At 42.5% G+C, this 19,949-nt stretch overlaps 1 protein-coding gene across 8 annotated transcripts; it reads left to right on the forward strand.

Moving 5' to 3' along the window:
- The first annotated feature begins 1,738 nt into the window (after positions 1–1,738).
- LOC138208856 (dynamin-2-like) lies at positions 1,739–18,664 on the forward strand. Of its 8 annotated transcripts, none has more exons than XM_069167039.1 (21): positions 1,739–2,145; positions 4,748–4,821; positions 5,226–5,375; positions 5,505–5,708; positions 6,193–6,291; positions 6,711–6,871; positions 7,026–7,168; positions 7,249–7,384; positions 7,538–7,605; positions 7,977–8,115; positions 11,070–11,156; positions 11,255–11,325; positions 12,002–12,055; positions 12,289–12,307; positions 13,551–13,661; positions 13,953–14,062; positions 14,172–14,283; positions 15,310–15,477; positions 16,111–16,337; positions 17,063–17,311; positions 17,616–18,664. In XM_069167039.1, the coding sequence occupies exons 1-21, from the start codon at positions 1,985–1,987 to the stop codon at positions 17,683–17,685; spliced, it is 2,613 nt and encodes an 870-aa protein (XP_069023140.1). In that variant the 5' UTR covers positions 1,739–1,984; the 3' UTR covers positions 17,686–18,664. The 8 variants fall into 8 exon arrangements, with proteins under 8 accessions (XP_069023140.1, XP_069023142.1, XP_069023141.1 ...); XM_069167041.1 differs by having other exon boundaries at positions 17,619–18,664; XM_069167040.1 differs by lacking the exon at positions 7,977–8,115 and adding an exon at positions 8,977–9,115.
- The last annotated feature ends 1,285 nt before the right edge of the window (positions 18,665–19,949 follow it).

Genomic DNA, 19,949 nt, shown 5'->3' on the forward strand with positions numbered 1-19,949 from the left:
TTGCAGATGTAATTTAAACGTTACCACTCGAGGCTCTCCTTGATTTTGACACAAGCGTGTTTGATTATTACAGTTTGAAATCTTGTAGTGTGAAAGGAATACTGAGCAGAAACTCCTAAATGAGAGGTAGTCAAAGTGTCACCGACTGCACATTAATATTACTAATATGGAACAGCATCTACACGGCAGCAGGACATCAGATAATATATCAAAATGACTACATTTCTAATTATCACAGGCTTACCTCTCCCCTCCACCTGTGTCCAAATAACAGTAATGTCAGCTTGTGGCAGTAGCTTGCAGTTTGAGGCCAACAAAAAAAAAACTGTATTTCTTACTCACCTCCGGCTTCGCGTTGCACAATATATGCTGGTTCTGTCGTCTCAACTATTACTTCTCCAACGTGTTTTTTTTTTTTTACTCCTTTTAATTGTAGTTTTGGTGAAACACATGGTACACAGCTGGCGACGTGGTCCACCTCCGCGTTTGTTTGGCACCGAAGTCACGTTTTATCTCGCGAGTTTCTATGAGATATCACCTTGCTGGAGTCGCCACTCATAAATCGTCTCTGGTATGAACGCCAGGTATTTGGCACACAGCTTTGTGACTGAATCATCAGGTGCGTGCGTTTTTGATATCAGAATATTAGATAAATTTAACTTGTCTTGGGATTAAGAAATCCTCGCTCCACCCTTCCGATTTGACTGATTTCACACCTATTTTTAAATTGCAGTATTTAGCCATTTTTAAAAAAAAATGTTGTTACTTAAATTTGGTATCATTTATGAATACAGCCGAATATATTTCATAATTTCAGATCAGCGTCTTTTTTTTTTTTTCTCCCCATGATTTTTCCCATGATTCAGTCACTGAAACAGTCTCAGGAAGTCACCAACAATCAGTTGTTAACGTCTGATGGTTCTGTTTTGATTCTGCTTGATCTCAGCTCAGCTTTTCACCATTGACCAAAGAAATTCTGTCAGACGGCCTTGAAAAGTGGGTTGACCTCAGAGACAGGTCTATTGTCTTAGACTAGTTTAGATAATACTTGTCCAACAGAGCGTACTCAGTATCAGTTGGCGATGCCTCCTGACTCTTCATCTGCCCCTCTGACTTGTGTTGTTCTCCAAGGCGTCATCTTGACCCCTTGTTGTTTTCTATGTTCCACATCCCATTTACGTTGTCTCTGCCTGACGAACTGAACAATCAGTGACTTCTTTTAAATCACCTCTTAAATCTTTTTTGTTGTTGTTTTGTTTAATGTTTTAAGGCATTGTCTAATATCTTTGTTTTACTTTAGTCACCAAGACATTATTATTAGTAGTAGTATTTACTGATGGGATTCATTTGCTCTCTGCACCTTTAGTGGCTTGTTTCTGTTTCATTATATAAATGTTTCATTGTGTTGAATTGTGTCACCTAAATTTCTCTAGTCTATGGAAAACACTTTGTTACATTGTTTGTGAAGGCTTTTCTAAATCCAGTTATAAATGTTTGTATCGCAAGTGGAACCCGAATCTTCTCCACCTGAATTCAACAGTAGGTGAAGCAAATTTATAATTGTTGCAATTTCTTGTGACTTTCCTTATTTCCTCCTCTGTTAAAGTTCAAGTCCAAAAGTTGTGTATTGTAAAAAATTATGACATGTAAGAGTGCAGTTGACAGACGTCCCGCCTGACCAATGACTGAGCGGAGTGACGCTCGAGGCGGAGCCACAATCCCTGGCGGAGGCTGGGTGTCGCCTGACCGGATGATGACAGAAGTTTTCAGTCTAATGTCGCCACTTTTATCATGCCAATACCCATTTAGCAAGCTCGTGGATTCTTTCAACGCTCTCGACACTGTTCACTCTCAGCTGTTTTGTTTTTTAATGAAATAAACTCACCGAGACTGTGTCAGACTGCGGTACCATCTGGGAACTTTTGGCCCTTATTTGACGGGAGAGCAGGGTAATAAAGCCCGCTGGGCTGACCGAGGTGCAACTATGGGAAACCGGGGGATGGAAGACCTAATTCCCCTCATCAACAAGCTCCAAGACGCATTCAGCTCCATCGGCCAGAGCTGCAACTTGGATCTGCCGCAGATAGCGGTCGTCGGCGGGCAGAGCGCAGGGAAGAGCTCCGTGTTGGAGAATTTCGTTGGGAGGTTGTACTGTTTAATGTCTCGTCTCAGATTAATCTGACACAGTTTATGTTCATTTGTCATGTGGTTGACTGAAGTATGTGAGTGTTCGTTTATTACAGACAACATCGAGCTTTTGCGTAAAAGTCGCCAACTAAGCAGTTGGTTACGCGCTGTGTGTGTAGTTGCCTCCCAGTTTCTAACGTTTTTTTTTTCCCCCAACGTTTTCTTTCCAGTTTGGAGCTGAGCTATTCACGATGGGTAGTTACGCATTTCACGCAGAAAACAGCTGTTGATTTCGTCAGAAAACATGAAGAGAAATAGGTTTAAAAGTGACTTAAGTCTGACCCAAATTCTGAAACATTTCAAACCTAAAAATGTAACTTTCTCAGGAGGTGTATTACTCCTGTTCTTTCCTGCCAGTGCTTCATATTAGGCCCGTCCCGTCAAACATTTACAAAAGGCTGTATTTCCTTGAGATGGCTGGAGTTATACCCACAGATATCTTTACAGACCTCATATTCCACGGGTCAGGTTAATGTTTTACTTTCAAGGGTGAGGTGCAAAAAGAAAATGGGCAGGTTTAATGAGGTCATCGTCAAGATAAATGAATTATTAAGACAGTTTCAATTCGCTCTGTCAGCATGCAGAGAACTGCTGAATTTCTTTGTCAGGCTGATGAATGAGCGCAAAGGAATTTCAGCGAGCAGTTGTGGGTCCGTCTTGATGACTAATAGCAGGAACAACAACTGTTACATTACTGGCATTTGTCGGGATCACTCGGCTCAGTTTGTAACATTGTAGAAAACAATCAGTCAAAACACATCCCTACGTGGCTTGAGATAAAATCGCTTTAAGAGGAAAGGGAAAGGGAGGAAGACATGGCCGTGCTGCAGCAGTGGAGGCCTAATCTGTACTGAAGATAGCAGCTTTAAGGTTGTTTTTTTATGTCGAAGTGAAGGAAACACTTTCCTCGTCTCAATGTCAGAATGATTTCATTTGTTGTCCAAGAGATTGGGAATGTTGATTAGGCAGCTATGTCTCCTTTTTTTCCTGTTGCCTTTTGTCTCCGAGTCCCGAGCAGCGGCTGAGGGAGACAGTGGGGGCATTGATGTGTTTGTGCTGGGGTCATCAGTGATGTCACCAGCTGCACTGTCATGTGTATATGACACACTGGGTACCAGATACCCACAGAAGGGTTTTCATGTTTCTTAATTAGCCCACTTACATGCATGGATGTAACGCTGGCTTTTCACACTAGCGTATTTGACCACTGGGTTCTAATTAGACAAGATCAGTCAATGTGCAAGGAACAGTTTGATTAATGTAGTTACTGTTTTCTATTCTTTTGTTTAGATCAGGGGTTTCCCGTTTGGGGGTGTCGGGATCTTTTAGTGGGGCACAAGATTAATCTCTTGACAGTTGATGGAGTATAATACATTATTCCATGCCTTATTTTAAATTTTCTAAATGCTTGGAAATAGAACTTCAACTATAAATTATTGTCATTATTGATCTTTTTTTTTTCAGGATTAGTGTACGAAAAGTTAAGAAAAATTTCCATACATGGCTTCTAATGTCTTGTTTTGTCTTATTAACTGGCCGAACTGGAAAAAAAAAAAATCTTTTTACAGTGATATAAATCAGAGAAAAGCATCAAATCCAAAGCTGAAACCATAAAAAGTTGCCATTTTTGCTTGATTTAAAAGACGCAATGAACAATAAGATACATTTTGTGCTGATGGACTTAATTGATGAATCAACACATTTTTTCAGTTATAGTCGGGAAGCACTGATTTAGATTGTGAAATGTCAATGTTAAAATGTTAATGTTAAAATGTTTAAAAAAAAAAGTGTTTATCTCAAATTGTCCACTCGACTGGATAAATGACTAATTGATCAGATGTCTTGTTGAGAATCGTGGTATTCATGCTGTGCTTTCACAAGTGACAGGAAGAGCTGCGGGAACAGGATAGGGGTGACAGTTGTGCAACATCCTGTCTGCTCTGTCAGCAGTGAACATCAGAGCGCAGTGTGTACGTACATGTATGCGATCACACCATTATAACGCAGCACATGTGTTCGCATGTTTTTGCGTGACCTACTTACCTTCCGCTAAAACTCAGGCCTCACCGCTGACCTGGTAAACACACAGACACGAACACATCATCATGGCCCGGAGAGATGTGTGGTCACTGACCTGGAAATGATCACAGTTCTATTGAACAGGAGTTTCCATTCTGATGAACGTGTATGTGATGAGAAGGGAACACAGAGGGAGACGCTCGTTTGTCGTTGCACTATTTATAATGAACAGGGTTGTAAGTCAATCTTTGGCTGACATCAATAATGCACCGGGTCCGATAGAAGCCTGCGTGTGGAATTTAAAGCAGTTGGAAGCCAGTTTACAGCATGAACTCTTATTTTGATAGAAGTTGAGACATGTTTAGTATTTTCACATAATTTGAAAGTTGCAACATGTAGTGAAATACAACTGTTTTTCATCACTTAAATTGATTTGATGTAACAGTCAGCCATTTGCCTGCAAATATCTTTAAGCTGTGTGTGTGTGTGTGTGTGTGTGTGTGTGTGTGTTTGTTAACCTTTACCTCTGTCTCTCCATCAGGGACTTTTTGCCCAGAGGTTCTGGCATCGTCACTCGTCGTCCTCTCATCCTCCAGCTGGTGAACAGTAATGTAGGCAAGTTGCGTACATGGCGTCTTAGATGTCGGGAAATGATGTGTGCCCCTAAATCGAGGCTTTCCGAGAGACAGTCAGGTGTCCGTAGCTAAAATCGACAGTTTCATTCGGACAGAAAGTTATAAAAAAAAAAAAAGAGAGAATTGATCGACTCAATCGGACTCGCAGACTACGTCGTTTTTACACATGCAGCTGCATTTGAGAAGCTGGCAGATACGCACACAAGCTTCCACAGATGTTCTCTAAATTTATAACAGTAAAAGATCATAACATGTTTTATATAACTAATTTAGTTACAGCACTGTCCTACTTTGTGCAACCTTCCACTTTCCCTCCCTCCTAGATATTTGTCTCTGTATATATTTCATGTTAATCCGACACCCTCTCTCGTTTTCTGCATGCAGAGCACGCAGAGTTCCTGCACTGCAAGGGACGCAAGTTTGTGGACTTTGACGAAGTCCGTCTGGAGATTGAAGCTGAGACCGACCGGATCACTGGATCCAACAAGGGCATCTCCTCCATCCCCATCAACCTGCGTGTCTACTCCCCCAATGGTAACACACGCACACGCACACACACACGCACGCACACACACACACACACACACACACACACACACACACACACACAAAATCGGCCGAAATTTCAAACTCTGGCCGACTGATTTCCTCCTCCTCTCTCAGTGCTGAACTTGACCCTGATTGACCTGCCGGGGATGACCAAAGTGGCCGTGGGTGACCAGCCTGTGGACATCGAGCATCAGATCAGAGACATGCTGATGCAGTTCATCACTAAGGAGAGCTGTCTGATCCTGGCCGTCACCCCAGCCAACACTGACCTGGCCAACTCCGATGCCCTCAAGATTTCCAAGGAGGTGGACCCTCAGGGTAAGTGACAGGATGGCATCTATTCAAGGACGAGGGTCTCTGACTGTAACCATTTTCTGCTCTACTTTTGTATAAAACCAATTAGTTTAGGCTTTAACATGCAGCCATTAGCACGCTTCCTCTTTCTATTAATCTTTGCCTCAGCGAAGGAACCTACTCGTCAGAATAATTAACTGCTACATTATTAAAACACTTCCTGGCAGCAAAGATGTCGTGAATAAGATTAGTAGAGATATAATTAAATGTAATTATTCACACCTTTGGCCCGTTTTAATTCAATCCAGAGGACGTTTTCAACCATTTTAAGGTACGGGCTATTAACTGTAGATTAAAGGAGAGTAGCTACATGCTGTGTGTCTGCCGATAACTAAGTTGAACGTTTAGATTTTCCCGATAAGTCCTAAAAAAAAAAAAAATCCAGTTTTATATGTGAACATAAAAAAAAACAAAAAAAACCTTCGTGACACTTATTTTTTTTCTTCAGGGCTTCGGACCATTGGTGTGATCACAAAGTTGGATCTGATGGATGAGGGGACCGATGCTCGAGACATCCTCGAAAACAAACTCCTGCCCCTCCGCAGAGGTACGGACACACACACACACACACACACACACACACACACACACACACACACACACACACAAACAAACACAAAGGCAGCGCTGTCGGAAAGCATCAGGACAGATTCTATTGGTCTGTCGAGTTGGATGTTTGTCTTGGGAATGTAAAAATATCTATGACACCAAAGAGACACTCGTATTTAATTTGAGATGGACAGATTAATATCGTAGGAAGTGCTGCCCTTTATACATCCAGTTCCCCTAATTTTAGAAGCTAATGGCACAAAGTAACGTGAAGTCGTTTGATGTGATTGTTTTTGTCAATTCTGAGGAGAAGCTCTACTTTTTTGGATTCAGTCTGGACAAGTCAAACAAATATGAAGTCAGAAGCAATCTGCTGTTTGGACATGAAATGGAGGCCTTGTTTCTGTTCTTCTTTAGGTTACATCGGTGTGGTGAACCGCAGTCAGAAAGACATTGACGGAAAAAAAGACATACGCGTTGCTTTGGCTGCTGAGAGAAAGTTCTTCTTGTCCCATCCTGCCTACAGACACATTGCAGAACGCATGGGCACACCGCACCTGCAGAAGACACTCAATCAGGTGAGGCACACATCTAATCATACACACAAGCACTTTACTATACGTCACTATATCTTTTTTGCATTCCCGGGTGTGGTTTAGACGGCACTGAATCGCCCTGGCTCATTGGAAATTCAACTGCACACGTTTGAACTTAACCTATATTTCACTGCAGCAACTCACCAACCACATCCGCGACACGTTGCCAGGGTTACGCAGTAAGCTACAGAGCCAGCTGCTATCGCTGGAGAAGGAAGTGGAAGAGTACAAGAACTTCCGTCCTGACGACCCTACGCGCAAGACCAAGGCCTTGCTTCAGTCAGTACCTGCAAAACACACGACCGCACACGCAAAAATGATATTTAATAAATCGAATGTATACAATGTGAAATCTGTAGGATGGTCCAGCAGTTTGGTGTGGACTTCGAGAAGTGCATCGAGGGGTCTGGAGATCAGGTGGACACTTCGAACCTGTCTGGTGGAGCAAAGATCAACCGCATCTTTCACGAGCGCTTCCCCTTCGAGCTGGTGAAGGTGACCCGTGTTACATGATGTCTATTTTCGTCAGGATTGTTGTCTTTACTTACACTTAAGTCACATATTTTAATATTTGTCACTGATGTCATGCTCAATCAAAACTCGCTAATCACACATAGAACAAATACAATCTATGCCTTTGTGTCTCAGATGGAGTTTGATGAGAAGGAGCTGAGGAAGGAGATCAGTTACGCCATCAAGAACATCCACGGAGTCAGGCAAGTTGAGCCAGCACGCAAAAACAAAACATCACATGTAGCACACATTTATCTGCTTACCTGTCTGTCAGCTCTTTTTTTTTGTTTGTGTCTGTGTCCCGAACTCTTTTTTTATGTTTCTTTTATATGTGCTGGCTCTAGTTGTTTTTCTTTTATGAGTGAGCAGTATATATTTATCACCTCCTGGTTGCGTGTCTGCTTTCCATCTGTTTTCCGCGCCATTTGTTCCTATTTTCCCTCCGCTCTTCATCATTTGTTCCTCTTCGTCTGCGTCCTTGTGTTTTTCCTTGCCTGTGTGCTTGTTCCACACTCTTCCCGTGTGTCTCCTGCTCCACTTCTCCATGTCTGTCTTTTGTCTGTATGTCCTTCAGGACAGGCCTGTTCACCCCAGACCTGGCGTTTGAGGCCATAGTGAAAAAGCAGATCATTAAGCTGAAAGAGCCCTGTCTGAAATGCATCGACCTGGTCATCCAGGAGCTCATCAACACAGTCAGACAGTGCACCAATAAGGTATCACTGCATGATCTCCTGCCCGCCCGCCACACCTGTGCATAGTTAGTGCTGCCAACAGTAGACATTTTAGTTTCTTAGCAATGTGCTTCTGAAAGAAAAAAAAACAAAAAATCCTGTAAAGAGTGGATGAATTCAAAGTAAGGATTCAGTTTTGACAACCCTGCTTTGAAGTTCACGAACATCAGTGGATGAATTGGAAGGTGCCGGCTGCGCTGCAGTGCATCGGGGTGGCGTCTGAGGGAGGCGGTGCGATCAGAAACAGACGGGCTGTGACCTGTTCCTGTGCAGGTTCATTGCAAAACAAGCTGCAGGCCTGGTTTGAAGTTCTAGCTTGAGTTAGCTGTACTTAGGCACTGCCATGCCTTGAGCTAAATGCTAATGCCGGCTTGCTAACGTTTGCTTTTTTGACACTGAACACAACATACAGCTGCGATTAATGGCAGAACAGTAGTGGGTAAGAGATTACCAAAGTCATAGGCTTTATAATACACATCTACACACGTTGCCATGGCGGTCCATTCAATAGTTGTTGGGATCAGTCATGTTATAGGCTGACTCTTAATACGCACGTGCACCGTGTGCTGGAAGCTGAAATTTCAGAGAACACTTTGAAGAAGCTGCAGCTTGTTTCTGTTCTGAACATGAAGTAGAACTAACTAAACACCTGTTTTTATTCTTTGTCATATTCCTCAATCTTCATCTTCCTTTTCCTTCTTGGACCTCTTTCTGTTGTTTTCCCAAACTATACCATCCAAATTGGGCTTTCATTTCCCCCTTTTTTCTCACCTTGGCCCTTGCCACACCTCCTCCTCTTTCACCTGATATTAAACCTCCCACTCCCATGATACCTCACCACAGGACAGGCCTGTTCACCCCAGACCTGGCGTTTGAGGCTATAGTGAAAAAGCAGATCATTAAGCTGAAAGACCCCTGTCTGAAATGTGTCGACCTCGTCGTCACCGAGCTTGTCACGATGATCAGGAAGTGCACTGAAAAGGTAAAAACCTAAAAGTGATACAGACGGAGGACTGAAAGGGAAAGAGAGTGAATGAGACGAAACAAAATTCAGACCAAAGAGTGACAGAGAGCAGTCAAGATTCAATGAACTAACTCGCCAGTGTTGTTGATTGTTTCCCCCCTCCCCGCTGCTTGAAGGCTCCACCTCACACCCGTCCTGCTGCTTCCCTCCACGTTGACCCTCAATCAGCCCTTTCCCACCCTGATCCTGGACCCCCTTCAAATCCACCATCAGCACCTGGATCAATGATTTAACAAGCCCTCACCCTGCCTCATGACCAAATCAGATCCCCTTCTCTTACACTATGAAATTTGGCTGCTTTAGAAGTGGCACAAGTGTGGCTGTTTTCCACCCTGTTTTGTCAAGGGAGATATTTATGTGCTTTTCCTGTGATACACTGACACTCATAATAAAACCCCCACAAGACTCCACCAGAACCCACCCAGCTTTCATCTCTTCCTGAACTCTAATCTCATCTTTTTTTTCCCCCCCCTGATGCCTCCCTGATTTATTGAGACTCCCTATGAGCTTGAGATGACTTTGCATTCTCAGGGTAAATTAAAGGTGCAGTATGTAAGATTTAAGTCCCATCTCGTGATACCACTTTGTACCTCAGGGGGTGATAGTGAGTCACTGTCGCATCAAAGCCTCCCCTCAGTCCGTTTCTCAAGAGTTTTAGCAGTTTGGTGAAAGTTTCTATAGTTTTGCCCTGTTGCTAGCTCGTACTTGGCTTTTTATTTTTTGATGATCGTAAAGTTCGATTGTTTGAACCCAGTTGTTGATCGATTTGAAAAAAAAAAAAAAAGCATTAGCGATAGCTTGAGTTGAGTTTACGTCATAGCTTGTTTCGCTCCGGTTTTAGCAAGACCATAGTAGCGAGTAAACAGCCACAGCAAAAGCATATGTTGATACCGTTTGAAATATTTTTTTGGTGTGATTTGTGTTGTCAATAGTTGAACTAAAGATCTGTTTTGAATTGTTTAAAAATGTGTCAGCTCGCCTGGTTTGAATCTAAAATGGCCTCAGTTTGATAGACGGCTAGATGACGAGGTAATTGAGCTCGCTAACTACAGCTAACTGGTATGAACTGCGTGTAAAAAAAAATAAATAAATAAAACCCAGCTAACTTCATTTTTGAAGCTTTTCTGTAACACTATAAAGTTAGCTATGGGTACAACATTAGCATAGCACAGCATTAACTGCTTTTTACTTACTAGTCAAGAGCGAATGTTGTGAGTTCGGCATCAAACTTCATTCTTTAATTGCCAAGAGCCGTCTCGAGAAGTGGAAAGCAACGCCGACGTTAACTATTTATGCTGCTGCTTCTCCCTCTCAGGTTGAACTGAGGGCAGACTGGACTCTAAAGTGACTCACTGTCACCTCTTGTGGTACAAAGTGGTATTACAGGATGGGCCAAGACTCGCGGGTTAGCACGCTGACTCTAGTAGCTATCTCTGCAACACAATGCACAGAAGTCTTTGACGTGACAGTAAAACTGTTTCTGTTGATAATTTGACTTCATTTTTGAATGTTATGAACAAAAACAAAAAAAAATCTGCCATATTGCACCTTTTTAAGGTGTTGCTGATTTGTAGTGCGGTGCTACTTACCTGAATAAAAGGGATTGAACACCTCTGTGAAAAGAGTTGGCATCACAGCATCTGGACAGAGGACGGCAAACAATACATCTCCGGCTGATAGGAGACTCACTAGTGCATGCACTCAGTCTAAAACACCTCGCCTTAATATTTATGTCAGTAATTGGGTGTAGCTGCTGATGAGGGTACACGGTGTGTTTATAGTGTTGTGTACGCCTGCATACAGTCGTTGTGTATCCTGTCATCATCTGCATCAATCTGCAGCGTTTTGTGTGTGTGTGTGTGTGTGTGTGCGTGTGTGTGTGTGTGTGTGTTTTCTGCGTGCGTGTCTACAGCTGGGCTCGTATCCGCGGCTGAGAGAAGAGACGGAGAGAATCGTCACCACCTACGTCAGAGAGCGAGACAGCAAGACCAAAGACCAGGTGAGAGCGAGAGAGAGAGAGAGACGCAGTCGGCCTGACCGGTTTCGCTTCTTGTCTTCGTGTCCACAGAGCAACACGTGTGGTGTTTTTCCTCTCAGGTGCTGCTGTTGATTGACATCGAGCTCTCCTACATCAACACTAATCATGAGGACTTCATTGGATTTGCCAAGTAAGACCTTTATTAGGATTAACAAAGACTATAACTTTTGACAAACTGACTAATCGACTCATCGATTAGTCAAAATGAATCTACAAATATTCTCTAGCAATTTTCATTCTTTAAGCAAAAATGTATTGGTTAATTATTCGGAAAAGTGAGCATTTATGCTTTTCTTTGTCGTATGCGAGAGTAAATTTGATAGCTTTTGCATTTTAAACTGTTCAGTCATACAAAACAAACAATTACAATATCTCACTTCTGGCTCTGGGATATTAAAACGGGCATTTTCCACCATTAACTGCTGCCTGAAATGTTTTATTCTCTTGTACATCTAGTTCGTCAGTGTGTCGGGTCTGATCGATCAAATATGATCACCATTACATTTTCTATGTTTTTTTTTTTAATACTAAGAAGAAACTAAACTTCAATTAAACAACATTCTAGTATTTATACAAAGGCAAGATGAAGTCGAATCACCAGAAAGAAACCCAACCCAAGAGTTTGTCCTTAGCTGGTACAAATGGAAAATGAAACAAAAAAAACTTCAGTGTGTTTACAGCAGGAAAGAACCCGGATGTTGTAAAGGTCGAGCTCCGAGCTATTTGTTTCTCTCCACTGTGCCTTGTTTTGAATATGTTTCCAAACGTCATGCCCGAGTTCATGTCATTGAATGTGTCTCTTGCAGTGCCCAGCAGAGGACCGCCGCTCACGCCACCAAGAAGAGAGTCATGCCCAATCAGGTAATTAAAGACACGGTGTACACCTCATCTGAAGTCCTCTGTGGCATCAGAGCAGCTGCTTTTTCCTGCCGTTTTCTTTTTTGTTTTTATTTCTAGTTCTTCTCAGCCCGTCATCTCTCCTGTCACTACTGCCCTTCGTTGCTGCACATTTTCATACTCTTGTCTGTGCCCCTTTTGTCTCCTCTCTTTATTTCCCTTTTCCTCTCTCTCCTCCTCCGTTCCTCCCTGTAATGGCCCTGGGAGAAATCCTTGTAAGTACCGTGCCACCCCCCCCCCCCCCCCCCCCCCCATGCACACCTCCACTCCTCACATCCTCTTTAGGTGGGTGGGGGAGTCAACGCTCCCTCAGACCATGGCGAGAAGCAGAATTTGTGCTCTTTGATGAAAAAGAGGGAAGTGAGAGTTACACTCATGGATTTATTCGGAGAACTGGGATAGCTCCGCTTCAAGAAAATACAAGAAGACAAATTAAATCACAGCTTTTCCTTTGAAGGTTTACTGTAATGTTTTGTGAAGAGGATGTCGGAGTGGATCTGGTCTGACAGCGGGGTCTAGATGGGATTTAGAGAAGCTCTCTTCAACTTCAACAGTCATAAAATATTGATATTTTACAAGCAGCAGCCGTTTAAAGTGTGGTTCGCCTGTAAAACCTTCGCTGCTGAAGCTGTATGCTCAGGTTCCTCTGAAACCTGCCGTTATATCATTAATTTAAACTCAAAAATGGGGCTCAGGCACTCATGATGCAGGCACTCAGGTATTCAGTGTTTTATCTAGGAGCCAGATTTGATTTCTGACAGCTCCAGAGGCAAAGAAGTTTCACTCTACCAGTTTCAATTCATGATATGGCAGATATGACACGGCACTTTGGCACTCAGTAGACTGTTCCCCGTCAGCCTGCGGGCTCGTGTACATTTCAGTATGACCACTCGTGTCTGACATGTCTGAAAAAGAAAAAAAAAAAACGTCCTGGTGTTCAATGGAGAATTTTAGGCTTCGTACAGCGCAACAGCTTCCCACCGTTACAAATCGGCTGCAAGTCTGACTCTCCGAGCCTGCAATGCATTCACGGTTTACGCTATCCAGATTAGTGTACAGCATACGTCTGCTTATTATCCCTGTGTGTCCCTTTGTCTTCTTGTCCGTCAGTCTGGCAAAGAGAGGGATGCAGAGAAGGTGACTTTCCATTTGAACCTGCCGCCGTTTGTTTTACTCTGTAGATTTGTGATGTTTTTTTTAACATTGTTGATCTGATTGCACTGTGATCTTTTTTTATGAACTATATTCTCGGACCTGCATGCCTGTTGCGCTACTTTTAATGTTGCTGTGCTATTTCATTTCGTTTACACAACATTAACAGGTTGCGATGGTTTCAAAGTTGCGGCCGATTCGTTGTGCGCTGAGGTTTCATTTGTCCTCAGTATCCTGTTTGCTTGCTGTAGATGACCCCTCTCGCGGGGCTTGTCCCATAGTCAACTGTCGGACTCTCGTGTGCAGGTCATCCGCAGAGGCTGGCTCACCATCAACATCAGTATCATGAAGGGAGGATCCAAGGACTACTGGTTTGTCCTGACCGCCGAGTCTCTCTCCTGGTACAAAGACGAAGAGGTGAGGCTGCGTACGTGACGAGAAATGCACAAAAATATGTAATAATAACAATATATGAACCTTTATTCGAAGGGAGGAAGTTTATTTTAAAAGGTAAAAGCTTCATCACCTGGTAATCACTGGGTTGTTACTGTAACACTGCAGGAAAGCTGTATTTAAGATGTGCGAGTTTTATATTTAAAGAATTCACTTGATCTGTGGAGTTGGTGTTGATGAAACAAGCTGATGTTTTTATTTCTTGCCGTCCACCCGCTTTTACACTCATCGCCACATCACCGGGTGTTTTATCAGGAGAAAGAGAAGAAGTACATGCTGCCTCTTGACAACCTGAAGCTGAGAGACGTGGAGAAGGGCTTCATGTCCAGCAAACACGTCTTTGCAATCTTCAATACTGAACAGAGGTGCGGACGCTGTAATCCTCTAAAAAAAAAAAAAAAAAAAAAAAAAAAAAAGCATCACCGTTACGGTGTTTTAATCTTTGGTTGACGGTTGTGCGCGTGTGATTTACAGGAACGTGTACAAAGACCTGCGTCAGATTGAACTGGCGTGCGACACCCAGGAGGATGTCGACAGCTGGAAGGCGTCCTTCCTCAGAGCTGGTGTTTACCCAGAGAAAGACCAGGTGCACAAGAGTGTATTTAACATTTGTATATATACTGCAAGTTATGACAAATAGTATGGACAGATTCCAGCAGAATAAGGATAGCACACCGAGACATGCCGTGTGATCACCTGAGATCTATCAGTTGTTTGCATTTTTATTTTAAATGTTTTTTTTATTCCATTGAATTGTTTCCAGGACACGTCTACAGAGCACTAAGGCTCTGTTGTTCATATTTCATATTCCATTCACTTCCCTGTTTGTCCAGGAAGGAAACTGGGGCTTCAACATCGAGGCCACTGTTTACCTTCCATGCTCGTATTTACAGGTCGTTAATTAGATTTAACATCCAGGACGAATTCTGGAGACTGTATTTAAAAAGAGCTGATATTTGTGGTCAGAAATACTTGTTAACTGCAGATAGGAGGGTAAAACTACAACATATATCTGCATCAGTGTGGAGTTCAGAGATGTGCCCAAGTGAGTTATCAGTGGAGGGAAAGTATTTGTGAAATGTGAAAAGACAACTTTAATTATGATAAAACTCAGCTAAATTGTGATTTATTCAGATTTAATCCACAGACTGACTGTGAATGAAACTAACACACCATCTGTCAATAATAGTTTCAAATATGACTTCTTCCGGATCTCCCTGATTAAAAATGAAAAAGATCACAATGTGGAAGGTTAATATTTACATTAATTTGCTCATTTTGCACAAGCAGATCTGTTTCCTCTGCAGAGGAGAGTTCTTTTCAACTACTTGGCAAATCTACTGTTACGATAGCACAGGTGTGAACTCGCCTGTCTCTTAAAGGGGATGGGAGATGACACTGATCGGTTTATTTCATGTTGCGCCCCAAATCACACCTTTTGATTAATTGAGAGAATCAACTGTGCACCTTACTTTACGCTCAGATTATGCGCAGTTAAACCTGGTAAGGTGAATATGGACACGACTTAAATGTGCTCAGCTCATCAAAAGCCTTTAATCTCCGTGTCTCTGCATCCGTCTCATGTTCTTCTCTCCGTCTCGGTATTTTTCAGCCCGAGAACGAAAATGCGATGAATCCGAGCGACACCGTGTCCATGGACCCGCAGCTGGAGCGACAGGTGGAGACCATCCGCAACCTCGTGGACTCGTACATCGGCATCGTCAACAAGTCCATCAGAGACCTCATGCCCAAGACCATAATGCACCTCATGATCAGCAGCGTACGTTTCCCCGCTTTGCGTCTCTTTTTACGTTAGTTGCTCATTTTAAGGCCGACTTCTTATCCGTGTTTGTGCAGCAGCGACAGGCAGCTCTAACGGCTCAGCACTAAAGTCGTGGAGTATTTAGCAGTTGGAGACGCAAACCGACCTGAAAAGGAGAATTAAAAATGTACCTTAAATTTGTTATGTTACTCTGAAACTTCTGGATGTGGAAATATGCTAGCTTCCAAACACAATCAATATATACTTTGTAAGGTAATAATGCTGTTGGGCTCGGGTCCAGGATAGTATGGAAAGTTCCCTATATTATCTATATTCATTAGAAAATGGAGGAAGCGTTGGAAAAGTACAGAAATATTTAGATTTGGTTCCAGTGCAAATATCACCGTCTCACTATTATTAGAGATATTAAAATATATACACGCTTGTTAAAAGACAATTACAGAAGTATAGTCCTTTCATAAAGTTTGTTTTTAAATGGTTAAATATGATATAGTGAATCTCAGTGCAATTAATTTAGGATTAATAAATCTGTGTATTTATAAAAAAAAAAAAAAAAAAAGGAACTCATCTATACAAGTAATGTAGGTTGCTCTGGTCCTAACTGCGCCCTCTTTCCCCTCCCGTTCCCAGGCGAAGGACTTCATCCACTCCGAGCTGCTGGCCTACCTGTACTCGGCCGGGGACCAGGGCAGTTTGATGGAGGAGTCAGCCGAGCAGGCTCAGAGGAGAGACGAGATGCTGAGGATGTATCACGCTCTGAAAGAGGCCCTCGTCATCATCGGGGACATCAGCACCACCACTATTTCCACTCCGATGCCTCCGCCCGTGGACGACACCTGGATGGCCAAAGAGCCAAGGTAACAAATTAAAAAAAAATATATTAAAACCACATGGACATTTAAAAACAGCGTGGTGAGTATGAACAGAACAGTTCTCAGCAGACATTAACATGTAAAGAAATGGTTTCAAGGGTTTAACCTAAATTAATATTTTACGACATTGAAAAAAAAGTCTTAAACATTTTAGAAAAAGAAATAAAAATGTAAGTGTTCTGGAAAAATCTATAAAATTGCCTGATGCTCACTGCGAAAAAGCTCAACTGATTTTAGTACTCTAAATATCCAGCAGAGGTCCTCCAACGTCTAGTTTTTCTTTCCAGAGTACCATATGTTCTGTTGTGCCTGTTTGACTTGATTGAATTCAGCAAACAACATACAGACGAAAGGCCAGTTCAGACCAATGATCCATGACAAGATGATTTGAAACTTCACTGGCAAATAATTTGTCGAGTCTTAAAACATGAACGAGGATAGCAATAATACATTTTTAGTGCTCATGAAACCGTCAAAACAAGAAAAACAATTTTTCTGCAACGCTCTAAAGCAGGTTCCTCTCGTCGCAAATCTTTGGATTCAATTACACAATATAAATTCTTGTAAGAATATGTAGTGTGGACTTTAATAACTTTACCAGAAGATACTGTACATCATAAATGGCATCGACAACAAAAGGCCCACATATGGATAATTCCATTAATAGAATCAAATCTAAAATATATTCATTCGTTTTCTGTCTCGGTCAGTCCTCCCCCGGGCTCCCGTCCCGCCTCGGCAACAGCGCCACCTCCCGGTCGCCCCCCGGTGGCGAGGGGGGCCACCCCGGGTCCTCCTCCCCCTCTCAACCCCTCACCGGCGTTCGGAGCGCCGCCCGTCCCTTCCCGACCCGGCCCTCCGTCAGCCGCCTACGCAGGCGATCCCAACTCTGCCGCGGTGCCTCTCGTCCCATCGAGGCCGGCCCGTGTGCCTCCAGCGCTGCCGCCGGGCATTCCCAGGTAAAAAAAAAAAAAAAAAAAAAAAAACGTGCACGCACACACACACACACACACACACACACACACACACACACACACACACACACATTTTGATGCTTTTTGTGGCTTTGGTATTGGTGATGGTTGCTGGTCCGTGGAGACAGCTGGTGAAGGGTTGTAACTACACAGTATGATCTGGCTTTTGGTGGTTTGGGAATCGTTAGTGCATGACTCTGACATTTTTTTTTTTTCCTTGCATGTTTTTTTTTTTTTTTCTCTCTCCCTCCTCCTCCTCCTCCCCCTCCCCTCCTCTCTCTTCCTGCAGCAGAAGACCCCCGACTGCTCCCAACCGACCCACTGTCATACGTCCTTCAGAGCCCTCCCTGCTCGACTAGAAACACACAAACAAGCATATTTGTTTTTATCTGCTCATCCAGACTTTGTTTACACCTCTGCAGTTCTTTCAAGCAGAAATAGTCACTAAAATGAGGTATAATTCCTGTAACTGCAGACTACTGTAACTGGTAATCTGATGCTGTTTCAGTCTGTGCATTTCAGAAGCATTTTGTATGTAATTGTTTCTTTGTGTAGATATCTTCCTCATCTTTTTTTTTTTTTTTTTTTACATACTAGTAATTGTTGACATTTTCTGCATTCAGGATTATGAAAAGGGATAAATTTGATGATTTTGGTGACTTGAAGGTTATGAACCAATAAGTCATCTTGAATTTTGCCCGTTTCATTTGAAATGAAATACGTCTTAAAAAAACAATACGATTCCTAACTTTTTATATTACGATAAGAAAAAAGTTTTAGAAGTCATTTTGTGAGTTGTATACTTGCTAATGTTTTGTCAGTCATTTTACACACTGAGCACCTCAATAAGTAAGCAGCACTTTTGGATAAAAGTCATTTTTCTCAGCTTCATATAGGCTAATTAAAATTAGACTGACCAACAGAATTTAAATGCTTTTTCTATGCTTCAATATGTTGGCTAATTGCTAACTCTTTTTTTCCCCCCAAGTATACTATAGTTAGGTTTTAATATTTCTCGTTTGTCGACCAAGTAAAGATGAGACCGAGGAGGGCGGTTAGGTGGAGGTGCTGCAGCATCGTGGGAAGTCCTCTGGTGTAATTCTGATAATTAAACAGTAGTTGAGGTAAGAATGATCTTACCTAGTCAAACATCTGCTGACAGTTACCTTCCACAACTCCTCATCCTCAGTTAAAAAAAAAAAAAAAAAAAAAAGTGCCTCGAGGGAAAAATGATTTTGATTACTTGAGAAATCAAAGCCATAATGAAAAAAATATGATGTTAGAAAGACGGCTTCTCTTTCGCAAAGTGATGGAGTGAATAAATGACTAGAAAAAGAAGGTGTGGTGGCTGGTGCTTCTTCTTGCTGCGAGACATTCTTTGCTTGACTTCTTTTATCAAAGCTTTTCTTTATTTTCCGACAGTAAACATGCAGAACATGCTCCCCGTCACCGAGCTCAGCAGCGTGTTCAGTATTCAGATCAGGACCTTTTGGATTTACAGCTCAGTAAATCAGACACAGTTGAGCAGAACAGAAACATTTCACTTTTCTGTGTGCAGCCTGGCAAGACCTTCCTTGCCACTCAGTGTGATGGAGCTGTCGGTCGCTATGGTAACCATGGTTGCCAGTGGCAACACGCGGAAAAGATGGTGTTACTAGTTGCTTTTGGGGGCCTGAATGAATAAATGCATACACGTCCCACGGTTTTCTGCATACGTTTTCCTTCACCAACAATTATGTCACTCACACAGAAAGAAAAACACGAGTTTCAAACGTGCAAAAACTCTCGTGATTACGTGACTTCATACATGTGTGAAACGCGCATCTTGGGGAGATGTGGTTTTGGCACATTTTCACGGCGCAACGTGTGAAGCCCGTGTAGATTTCCATGTGAAAGTTTTTCCACATATTTTCCCCGAGTTATCACTTGTTGCAGCATGTAGTAAACGTGTCATACATCACATGCGTTCCATGAGGAAAAACATTGGAAAATGTTTTTTTTTTTTTTTTTTTTTTTCCCCTGTAGTGGCAGCTGCGTTTTACGGATGCACATCAACAATCAGAAACTAACTGGAAATCTTACCTTCTTTTTGTGGTCCTTCCACCCAGGCGACCGCCACACGTCCCTTCTCGTCCCAACCACTGGTGAAGGAAGCTCCGGATGTTGCCCGCTCAGACTTGGGCTCGGTGGCCACGCAGCGGCTCAGCCAGCCGGAGCAGGAGGGGTCCGCTCCGCTTGATGCACTCGGCATTATAAGTGCAGGTGTCCCAAAGGCTTTTCTGTGGTGCAGAGCTGCTTCCCATTTACAATTCTGAGGCCAGACATCTCAAGAAGGGACAAAATGTAGAAATAATGGCCATTCGTCATGACGGTAGTTATGGCTGGACCAAAGCTGACACAAACCACTAATAATGTATGTACATACAGGTATATTAATAAGCTTACTCATCATTTTCTAGTATTTAATATATATATATACACACTCTGTACATCCATTTTTATGTTCTTCTCTGCCTATAAGTGCGAACAAAATAACTTGAAATGATCATCAAACCTGAGGAACTAAAAGTCAAACAAATTCTGGAGACCACAAAACTGCATCTTGTTCTTAAATTAAAAAAGG

This window comes from Embiotoca jacksoni, unplaced genomic scaffold (assembly GCF_022577435.1).
Source record: "Embiotoca jacksoni isolate LCO1_2020_lvr unplaced genomic scaffold, fEmbJac1.0.p SCAF_4, whole genome shotgun sequence".
Taxonomy (NCBI): domain Eukaryota; kingdom Metazoa; phylum Chordata; class Actinopteri; family Embiotocidae; genus Embiotoca; species Embiotoca jacksoni.